We start from the raw sequence: 11,911 nt of genomic DNA, 5'->3' as shown, positions 1-11,911 counted from the left end.
AAGTCTACTAGAAGAGAGCGCAAGACAACAATAAAATAGTAGAATAATCGAAACACAATAACAAACTAGAATAGATTATTGAAATAATAATAATTACGGATGGATATCAAGATAAGAAACTAAATGAAAAAAATTGACACATAAATCAATAAATTAAAAAATCGCGAAAATAAAGTATATAGACAAATCAACATTTTAAATTTTAATAAAAAATTTAGTAACCACACTCGTAAATCATAGAAATTTATGGACTCATCCGAACCTAATAATTTTAACTTAGAGCTCTATGGGTGAAATAGGAAAATACTGGATTATTAATGAAGTAGTAATCAAAACTGTAATTATCTCTTTAAGTTTGTTTTTTGTTTGATAGGGCTTCTGGTAGGTGACCAAAGTAACACCTCATATTTTTAAACATTAATTAAGATACAATCATTTTATTATTATATATATGCAGACCAATTCTGTTATAACATCGTATTCTCTTTTTATTTGTTGGCATAATCTACGTGGGTCGTTATCTGTCTATTTTATTAAATAATAAATAGGGCATACAATATGTCATGCATTCTGCGTCCTCCTTTTTCCTTTTACTATTCTATTTCTCCCTTCTCCGTTTCAACACATTTATCATAGTTTGACCAGGCAAAATTTTAAAATAAAGAGACATTTTCTTAACAAGATAAAAAAAATAAAAAATATGAGTAATTTGAAAAGAATAAAATTCATTCAAATTTTATCTTGCTTTTGTAAAACAGAAATAGTTATTTTTAATAGATCTATATAACCTCTGTCACGAGTTATTTTAATATATTTCTTTTTCTTTTGATGTGTATTTCAGTCGCTAAATTTTTAACCGATCAACATAAAGACCTGGTGAACAAAAGGGGAAATCTCAGTCTTTAGATGACAAATTAATTAGTAGGAGCACTGTATTATTTTTATTTTTTTTAAGTGTGGCCCCTTTGTTTTTTCTAGTAGAAACTGAGCCACTAAATTATACCCCCTACCCCATGTTATAACTAGAAGACAAATGAAGAAATTAAAAATGATTCAAACAAATATTATTGATGAAATACATAATATAATCTCATTGATCGGCAGCAAAAAAAAGAGTGAATATTCCAATCTCCAGTCAAGAGAAAGAAAATCAAAGAACAAAGTCTCTAGCAAAAATACAAAAGAGAGTAAACGAATTGGCAATATCGCTCTTGTCGCCCTTCTTGTTTCGTCTTTTTGCCTCTCTCTATCTCCGCCTTATCTGAAAATCTTCAATACTGTCAAATAATTTTATTTTTATAAAATAATGATATCAGAATCAAATTGTGTACACCTTTTCTTACAAGTAACTCTTATCTATTACTGCTTCAACAAACAAAATTACCAAATGAGTTTTTGTCTCCACCAGTTTTTACTTCTAATTAATCATTAACTCTTCCAGATTAAACTACCGTCATTATGTCGCTGTAATTAGTGATTAGATCTTTCCCATAACATTAGTATTTCTTTTTTCTTTGAGATCATTAGTTGGACGGATTTAGCTTTTTTTTCTCCATTTTGTGTTCGATACTCCCACTTCTACTGGATCTCAATCTATACACTTAGTGGAGCGCGAGTTTTATAAAACTAGTTTTTGTGAGATGGGTGCCTTCACCTCTCTAAGAACCTTGATCTCGAAAGAGATTAAGGCAAGTTTCTGACCATTAATTCTGTAACAAAACCTACATTTCACGATAAGATTTTCAACTATGAGTCAAAACTAGTAGAGCCGTCAAATAAATGACCGGCGTTTACTCCCAAATTGGTGGAATTATAATGCAAAGAGGACCACCTGATTAACCCCATATCAATACCAGCAACCAGTCGTCAATTTCTTTGACCAATCCAACAAAATCTCCACTATTCACAGTTCATCAGCCTTTCAAGAAATATTAGACAGTGCTTTACATTAAGGTCAAAAAACGTAAGACTATCTCAATTAATAAGTTACAACTTTCTGTACAAGGAAACAACAAAATTTCCACACATCATATCCAAAGGATTTCAAAATCATACATGAAGAATAAACAACAGCTCAGAACCCTCCTTCGGAGAACTAAAATAAAACTAGAGTACTCATTCCAGCTTGACTCTGTTTTCTTCTACCTGCTGTTTCTGGGGCTCGGCAGGGAAGTATTTTATTCCAGTTAGATCACCAACTTTGCTGATAACCTGATAAAGGCAACAACTTGTAATTAGCTATCAGTATGCTCATATGGAAATTTTTTGATATTGATACTCCATGGCCTGATATGGTTATGTTCTCTATTACAAAATTTATTAACTGAGATATCTAAATATGTCATCCATGCATACGAGGATCACAGTAAAATGTCCTCGATCATCAAAAATAGGATCTCAGCTATTGACCAACTAATCAAAAAAAGATGAGTATAGGAAGGTTGATGTTTCACACTATAGCTCAAACCTAGCAGCTCCTTGTAAAAGGAGTATGGATGAAAGAATAATTACCTCATCATTTAGCACTAAATTATGTGGGCAATGTTTTAGTTCAAACTGTCTACATTAAAAAGATTACAAGGACAACTCCATGAAAGAAATATTGTAAGTGCAAGTGACAAAGTGATAACTGATAACTCATCAATCTAAGGTTATGCAAAAGGTTATCCTGAGTGCAATTAGTGTTGACATAGTGAGAGTAGAAGACACGAGAATTTGCTCATCAGAAATGACAAAAGGAATTTAAGGTCTAACCTCCAGTGCTATGTTAAGATCTTCCCGTGAGTGAGCTGCAGAAATACATATGCGTGCTCTGGCCAAAAGTAAAGGGGTTGCTGGAAAACCAACTATCACTACGGCCACCTATAATAACAGTAAACGAAGTAAATTCCAAGATAAGATCTACTGGTAAATTTAAACAATTGCCAATATACTAAAAACTGAGCCTGAAATGACAAGAAATTGTACATTCTGTTTGAGACACTCCCGTGAAAAGGCAGGTATTTTTGCAGGATTGTAGATCATGATGGGCATCACAGGAGAATCATTGTCCCCAAGGACCTCAAAACCCATCTTCTGTAGTTCTGATCGGAAAAAATTGCTATTTTCACGAATGCGAGCCAGCTTCTGAGCTCCTACAATAACAAAGTAGTTCTTATGATGAGTACACAATTTTTACAATCCCAGTGGTCCAGATGCCATTAGAATTATCACAAGCTGCTAACTAGGAGCGAATTTTGAAAGTCAAAGTTCTGACCTCTACTAGTACCATCTTCACCAAGTATAACCTTGATAGCAGAAATGATTTGTTGGGCAGCTGGAGGTGATATTGATGTGGCATACAGATGAGCTGGGCAAGAATACTTCAAATATTCAATAAGTTCCTGCAGTTGTTGTTAAATGTCAAAATCAACAATTATAAAATAACATCACATTAACCTAAGGGCTAAAGGCTCACAAACACAAAGTTAAGACATATCTGCATCACTGGAATGTTTAGCATCAAATTAGGTTGCTAAGTTTGACATAGTTTCACTTGTTTTTTGTTTTTTCTGGATAAGGCAAAGATAAACATAGTTCACTTGTTAAAAGTTAGGTTTTCTGGATAAGACTGGAAAACAATATAAAAAAGAACAACCGATGAAGATAATCTCCAACAGATCCAGGCCTCCAAGAAACATGTAAAGGGAATTCAATACCAGCTAAAGACTACATGGAATTCAAACAGAAAACAAAAGACAGATGCTTTCTTCTTCTTTTTCTACTCTGTTTTGGGGATAAAGAACAAAAGACAGTTGTCAATTCACTAAAATTAAAATCTGAAAGATAATAATCTCATTGTTTCCCCTTTGAATCTTTCACTAAGATGAAGTGCGTCTGCAGAAGTGTCAATAGTTTACAGATTGGACTAATGACACAACTGTCTGACACTGTAAAAGTAGTGTATGAATGTCACTTTGATTTCACTATTCCACCATATTTGTCATACTGCCATGCACTTCAACAAAGACTTTATCTATAGACAATGAGAAACAAAGTCAGCTAGCACCATTATAAGAATGCCACTGAAGAAACATACTTTAGATCCAGCAATATAACCCCCGCATGAACCAAATGATTTTGTGAAAGTTCCCATCATAATGTCCACATCAGCTGTGTCAACTCCCAAGAGCTCACAGACTCCCCTTCCTGTTTTTCCAACAGCTCCAATGCTGTGTGCCTCATCCAAATAAACATATGCCTGAAATGAGGTAAAAATACAACCCAGACAAAGATGCATGAGAAAATTAAACCTATTGGAGTCTCGCAAGGCATAAGAAAAGAAATTAGTCCCCAAATAAACGAGAGCTTGGTAAAAGTTGAGACAATGAAGAAATAGAACCTAGCTCTTAGAATAATTAATGATGATCAAACCCATAGTTATACTGTGCACAACCTTGTATTTCTTGCATATGGCGACAATCTCTGGAAGCTGACATAGCTCCCCTTCCATGCTGTATATGCCCTCCACTATAACAATTATCTTCTTCCACGGCCTGTGTGTTCTGGGTTGTCCCTCAGCAATATGTTCTCTCAAAACCTTCTCCAAGTGAGAAGGTGCTACAGAATTGAGGGCAAAGCAAAGCTTCAATAAGAAATCAGATGAACTCACCATAGACACATGGTATGGCTGAAAGGACAAAGCCCAAGTTGCAGAAATTTACTGTTATGTTGAAAAACACGAATAGTAGCTCCAGACCCTCGAGCACCATTTACAATAGAGTTGTGGTTGAGAGAATCACTGATAATCAAACCTCCCTGTAAATGACCAAATTAAAAGATAAATGTACCGCAAATAAAACATGAATAAATTTTACAAACTATTTGTACCTTTCCGATCAAGACAGGAAGTATGGCTGAATTTGTTACGTAACCCATGCCTGTGACAATAGCAGCTGGCTTGCCAACAAAATTAGCCACACATTCTTCCAATTCCATATGGATGCTTGTGGTACCTGAGATGACAAAATTTTAGAAACAGAGTTTCCTACTCAGGGAGATACAGCCGCAACTTCCACAAAATCATGCTTACCTCCATCAACACGGGCACTGCAAGTGCTCGCAGAATACTTTTTCAAAGACTCAATGACACGAGGTGTACAATATTCATCCGATGCAGCAAAACCAAGGTAATTATATGAACCCAAGTTTAGGCACCTTGAAACTTTAGTGGTCCGCCTGCACAATGTGCGAGTACATGGAATATAAAAGTAAGTACAGAAACATCAACTTCTCCAAAACTGTTGGTAATAGTTTGGATATAATACTCCCTCTGTTTCAAAAAGAATGGCCTCATTTCCTTTCTAGTCTATTTAAAAAAGAATGACCCCTTTATTTTTTGGGCAACACTTTAACTTCAACTTTTCACATGGCATGTTTAAGGCCACAAGTGGTACATTTGACATAACTTTAATTTAGAACCACAAGGTTAAAAAGTCTTCTTTCTTTTCTTAAACTCCATTCCAAGTCAAATTAGGACGTTCTTTTTGAAACGGAGGGAGTATACAAAAAACAGACAAGTAGCCCTACAGGACCAGTGACCAGAGAAGCCAAAGTAACTTTACCTTCATAGTTCTCTAATTGTAGTATTGAAAAGACAATGGGAGAAATTACAATACCGAGGAGAAAATTTACAGAATATCAAAATAAAATTAATTGAACTGAAAGACCCATACTCACTTTAGTGTCTTGTTATTATCATTGGACAAACGCTCCACCACATCAAACCAAGCATCAGGAGGACTACATATTGGCCGTCCAAAGCAATCCTACAAGTAATGATGGCATAAAGTATATGAACCAAAAACTAATGCTTGCACAGCAATGAATAATCAGCAGCTAACTTTTGGTAAAGAATTTACTTTTTTCTCTTGGATGCATGGATACCAATAATTAAGGTTTCTTAGAAATAAAAGAACTCAAGATATAAAGCACAGAGCAATTCAGATTGATACACACCAATAGAAAGTACACTGATAAAGAAGCTTTCAACCTCATTTACTTTATGAAGTCCTCCTGTTTTACTTATAAAGCCATCCTCTCTTTTACATATGGATACTAAAACCTAAATATTCTCTAGCTCTAAGGGAAATAAACTTCATGTCTTCCTTTTCAGACAAAAGCGCATACAATCCCACCTTCTACTGTTTCCTTTTCTTGATAAGTCCCTGCAAATAGATGCTGATCTGTTTGGTAGCTGATATCTGAATTTCATCCCAATCGACTTGTGCATCTTCTCTATTTCACTAAGGGGCTAGATGACTGGACATCTGGACTTTATTGTTTCCTCTTTGCTAGGTGAATAGTAGGTAAAGTAACTCAACTTTTCGTAGCATAACCAAACTTTTCCATGTAAAATTAGTCCCTAATAATGGCACATATTTAATTTAAAAATCTTACATACTGATCATTTGAGTGAACAAAGCAACCTCAAAATATTTTTATTCAGTTTGTCACATAAGCAAACTTGAAAAGCTTCAGAAAGAACAAATAGAAAGGTGTAACGCAGCCATTAGCGAAGTATGTTTGGGTCTCCCAAATAATCACCCTTCTTATTACAAGATACTTGCTTAAATTTGAATAAGTGGAAACACATAATAACAGCACAGAAGGCAACAAGCAAGCAAACACGTTCTAAAAATATGCTACACATGCTCTTCTCATAATTAACAGCTAACCAAATTTCAGCTTCATTTCCTTCTCTAAATCACATAACATTCACACAAACAGATAAAGAAATATAAGTATAATGCATAGAAAGTATCCTAAAAAAGTCTGGAATCAGGAGAAGTTACCTGAATGCGAAGATACAACCGACGGATATAGAAATCTTCAAGTCCTAAGCAGATCGGAGCATATCCCTAATATTCAAGCAATAATTTTTAAAAAAATACATCAAAATTCAAGCTCATTCTCAGAATCAAACATGACGAAGCAGAGGTGGAGAAAGTAATACCTGAAGATTGTTGCCACGCCACCAATCAAAGATCTTCCTGAAGAACTCACGGAATTGACCGAATGCGAAGAGCAATCCATAGCTGAAGTAGGTTGTCAAGGCGGTCAAGTATGGAATGGTGATCATTTTTGGACCGGTGTAGATCGGATCTGAAGAAGCAGAATCCGAGATCTCTGATCAGAGAAGAGAGAGAAAGAGAGGGGAGAGAGAGAGTGGAGAAGGGACGAGGAGGAGGGGGGCGGGAGCTTGAACAAGGGAGGGAGAGGATTGGGTTTTGACAAAATCCAATCCCCCTCTAATTTTTTTTTTTCCTTTTTTCCTGTGAAATTTGCTCTTTTGATTATTCAAAAACGAGGGAATGTTTGACTCGTGCTTTTCGGAAAATTTATAGACTGTTCTAAAAGTACTAGTAGTACGTTTTGCTCTGATGATTGTACCTTCATTTTTTATTGGTCTAAGCAATGGAAAGGAAAATCGTGGTGCAGTCATAAATACTTTTTCATACGTTTCAAATTTTAGTGATTTTTCGGCGCAAATTTGAGTATAATCATATTGGTTCAAATCCAAATTTTATCTATCCAATTATAAATATCAAACACCGGACGAAAAATGTATTGTGAAGGAAAAAAAAGGAAAAGGAAATTCAAAGCCCACCAATATTGAATGTTGTGTTTCAAATTTGGGTGTATGCATATGAAGCAACGACAACGGGTCCCTTGGTATCAAAAAAAACTTAAATATCAAGTTGACAGCCAATTTGCTCTTGATTTTCCCTTGTCGCTGTTTAAATCGTGTCATGTTTTAGCGTGCATTTGGATATGTTATAATTTAAAATTAGTATTTGAATACGTAATACTGATTTCATGTTATAAAAATTTCTAAAACAATGATTTAGAATTTTAAACCATAATTTTAAGCTTTTTCTTAATATATGTATATAATTGATTTATAAGTTTATTTTTATTTTATTTAAAAAAGAAAAAAAACATCTTTTGAATTTTTATAAAAATAGATCCATATCTGGTGTGAAGAAAATTGGTTGTACCATGTGGAAGTATTGTATTAAAAGATAACTAGTCATTGTTATTAGAGCCATCAAATGGGCTTAGCCTATGAGGCCGACTCAATCCAACCCGTTATTAGGATAGAGTTGGGATAGAATTTTTCAAGTCCTTTTAAAACTAGGGCTTATAAGCCCGTTCCATATAAACCCTTTGCCCTTGAGGCTTGATTAGGGTCAGCCCTTGAGCCAAAACTTTTTATTTAAGAATAACTTACAATAATCTCACTAATATATAATCTAATTACTTAAATACACGCTATGTTGTAATATTATGAATCTTACCAAATTTTGATACGTCCAGATATATATATCTCGAAATATATGGACTCAAAATTAGGTTAATATGTTCTAGATACACTTTATCAAAGTAGATTTGCATGTATATAAGATGCATAGACGAATCTCGCGCCCTCGCCTCTCTCTAATCTTGCTTGTCACTCTCTTATCTCTATCGCGTATCTGGTATGCGAGATACATGCTAATTACACTAGACTTTTTGCTAGTGTTATTAAAACAACACTATTGTTTGCCATATTTGAATTGAAAATCTTCTCATTTTCTTGATGTTATAGAATTATAAGTTTAAAAAGAAAAAAAAAGGCTAGCCTGCCCCAACCCTCGGCCCTTCTAAGGTTGGGTTGAGCATTTGCGGGCCCTTCCAAATGAAGTGCCAGCCTGCCCTAGCCCTTCAAATTCCTTGCCCCGCGAGGCTTAGGCTGGGTGGGGCTTGGACCGGGTGGGGCTGGGCCAACTTTTTTTGATAGCTCTAATTGTTATGATTGACCAGTTGATTTACATAAAAAAAATATGTATCTGAAAGTTTGTAATTGTAAATATTTATTGATAAATTAAAAGAAGAGAAAAGACAAACACACTATTGAAGTTATATCGGATTTTCAAAAAGTCAGTTTAACTTTGCTAGCGTCCTATTCCCCCACAAAAGTATTAGATATCTTTGTAAAAGGACCATTTTGACCCATTTTCTCACATGTGAGCACGCGCGTGATGCTCACGTTTTTAATTAATTTAATTTAATTTAAATTAACCGACCCAAATCGTTTCAAAAAGAGAAAACTTTTTCTTTCTTTTGTTTTCCATTTCTTAGTTTGTCTCTTCGTTTTCTTCAATCAGAGCGATTGTTGGAAATCATTTGCTTCAATTTTGACATTTCTTGGTCAAAATTCTTGGAGGACTACCTGAGTAAACAATGAATTGTAGGTTTACTTTTCTTATGTGAAATGCATATGGACAGATAAGAGTTTTAAGGACGAAGAGTATCCAAATCAATTATATTTTCTCAATCTGAGCAATTAGCTAAGAAAATTACTTGAGATAGTACATAAAGTCACCGTATAAAAGATTGATTGTGCATGAGAATATGACATTTTCAGGATCCAATTTTATCGTAGAAACATGTCACTCTTGGTTTAGTATTCTCTTCAATACCGTTGGCTTGTCGACAGCCCAGAATTCAAAATAGAACTAGAAGCTACCCAAAGAGCGTCTACAACATGTCTCCAAAGGATGATTATACCAAAAAGTGCAGCCACCAGCCAATTTGTTATCATTTCGGGGAAGATGATGCATTTAAATGAAGTAAATAATTAATAAAGAAAACAATCAATACATGCCACTTTTTAATTGGTTTTTGGCAACAAAAATAGACTTTCACGCGTGTCATCTGCGCGTTTCACAAACATAATGAGAAAATGGGTTAAAATGGTCCTTTTACAAAGATATTCAATACTTTTGTGGGGTAATAGGACGTCCGCAAAGTTAACGTGTCTTTTTGAAAATTCAGGACAACTTCAGTGGTGACTTTATGTCTTTTATCTTAAAAGAAACATAAATATATGTGTTTTGTCAATATAGTTCCTTCGGATATTTTGATAATTGATGTTTTGTTTATGAACTATGGTTTGCTAATCTGGTAAGAAGGTTATATAAGAATTAGAGAAATGTTGTACAACTTGTGAATTTTTCAGCGTTCATTATAGAAAAAATACAATTTAAGAATTCAAATCATATGGCCTAACAAAACTTTGAGTCTATATCAATCTGATTTCATATCGGATATCCAAACATGTCCTTGTTATTGGAACTATTTTTTCTGATATTTTTTTACATTTAAAAAACTACGAGCTCCACTTCTTCGTCATGAATAAAATAGAACTTTTGTGCTTGAATTTTTCTTTTCTTTTGTAACGATCCTCTTAATATACGAGTGCATTTAAAGTTTAACCAACTAATATGGTTGGATTTAATTCAATTGTTAACGGAGCTCAATAAATAAAATAAAAAGTTATTTATTACTTGTGTTCAGAGAAATTGGAACGAAACGTATGTGTATTAGATTCACGTAAGGTAATAAAAGAAAAAATATGTACACTTGGAACATTTAATTTATACACAGACAACTCTTAATATCTTTTTTTATATTTATTTAAACACGGTACTCTCAAATTGGGATACATATGTCATGTATACCGAAGAGCTTTGGAGAAGACATTGACATCTTATCTTTCAACCTAACAAATGCACCAACATGGGTTGTGGTGCACTGATGAGAGTGCTTCACCCTTAACCAAATGTCTCGAGTTCGAGTCCTAGGTATTGAGAAAATCCTGTTGGGAGCGCCATCCCAAATGGGCCCTGCAGTGCGCAATCCGAATTTAGTAAGGTGATAAATATCTCATAAAATTAATCGAAGTGCACGAAAGATGGTTCAGGCACCACAAATCATGATCATAAAAAAATAAAATACAATTATAGTGTCTCATATTTAAATTCTCTCACAAATAAAACAACAATCTACCTTTATTTATTAAAAGAAATTACTTAAGAAAAATAAATTTAACGCAGTATATAAGACCATATATTTATCATAATTATAATTATAGGGTGTACTTCTAATTCACAAGCAACCGTTTCAACTACTACAATAATTCACGTGTGATCAATGTCATGGCCGTATAATTTGCTTAAACATTCAATTGATTAGTAGCAATTTTTTATTTCTTATTGTTGCATGAATTCATATTTTAAGTACAAACAACACATAATAATATTCATCAATAGGTCTTTCATCTACAACTAAAACCAATCAAATTATTTATAGCTCTATCTAAATATGATATGTCCCCACAATGTGCACATTTAATTAAGAATTTAAGATACTTCAATGGGACTTAATTTATGACTCCAGCCTAAACAACAGAGGGAAGCTATCTAAATAGTACAGTAAGTTATTTTGATAGAAATTTTAAAATTTAAATATTTATTTAAAATAAATAGTTTTAAAGATAAGATGAGTTGTATTATATTATAATATAATGATGAGATTATTAATTTGATATAAAACGTAAAAAATAATAATTTGTAATTGTAATCACAAAATAACCTCATTTTAACCCAATAGTGGAGATAAGGGGTGTGTTTGTTATGAATTTTTCCAATTTTTTCATGTTTGGTTGAGTAAAATGTTTTTCAAATCAACTCATTTTCCTCAATTTTAAGGAAAATGATTTCCCTTCAAAAATTAAGGAACATTTTCCAAAACTTTCCTCCAACTTCAAATTACAATTTTTTTGTTGAAAAAATAAATTTAAAGCTTATTTAAAAAACAATATTTTTCAACTTCAATTATTTTTATTTGTTTACCCAACCCTCACCCGACCCCCCCCCCCCCCCAAAAAAAATAAATAAATAAAAAATTTAAAGTTTGTTTTAAAAAATATTTCCAATTTCAAATTTTTATTTTCACCCCACCCACCCTCCCAAAAAAATAATAATTTAAAGTTTGTTTTTAAGAAATACTTTCAATTTCAAATTTTTATTTTTCATCCCCCACCCCC

The 11,911-nt window shown here is 33.4% G+C and overlaps 1 protein-coding gene across 2 annotated transcripts in view; it reads right to left on the bottom strand.

Moving 5' to 3' along the window:
• Positions 1-1,919: 1,919 nt before the first annotated feature.
• The window catches only part of LOC125860935 (long chain base biosynthesis protein 2b), a 45,450-nt gene continuing 35,458 nt past the window's right edge, over positions 1,920-11,911 (bottom strand). Inside the window, exons 1-12 of one of the 2 annotated variants that reach the window (XM_049540982.1) lie at positions 6,995-7,282; positions 6,834-6,899; positions 5,719-5,807; positions 5,072-5,217; positions 4,870-4,994; positions 4,704-4,797; positions 4,436-4,599; positions 4,079-4,240; positions 3,257-3,383; positions 2,968-3,134; positions 2,755-2,862; positions 1,920-2,211 (exon numbers count right to left, since the gene is read on the bottom strand). In XM_049540982.1, coding sequence (XP_049396939.1) covers positions 2,116-2,211; positions 2,755-2,862; positions 2,968-3,134; positions 3,257-3,383; positions 4,079-4,240; positions 4,436-4,599; positions 4,704-4,797; positions 4,870-4,994; positions 5,072-5,217; positions 5,719-5,807; positions 6,834-6,899; positions 6,995-7,120 — 1,470 coding nt within the window. In that variant the 5' untranslated portion in view covers positions 7,121-7,282 and the 3' untranslated portion in view covers positions 1,920-2,115. Of the gene's footprint in view, positions 2,212-2,754; positions 2,863-2,967; positions 3,135-3,256; positions 3,384-4,078; positions 4,241-4,435; positions 4,600-4,703; positions 4,798-4,869; positions 4,995-5,071; positions 5,218-5,718; positions 5,808-6,833; positions 6,900-6,994; positions 7,283-11,911 lie in introns of those variants that run through there. The other variant, XM_049540983.1, reaches the window with a different exon arrangement.

The sequence above is a fragment of the Solanum stenotomum genome, chromosome 3, assembly GCF_019186545.1.
Source record: "Solanum stenotomum isolate F172 chromosome 3, ASM1918654v1, whole genome shotgun sequence".
NCBI lineage: Eukaryota > Viridiplantae > Streptophyta > Magnoliopsida > Solanales > Solanaceae > Solanum > Solanum stenotomum.
This window is presented reverse-complemented; position numbering and strand designations above follow the sequence as displayed.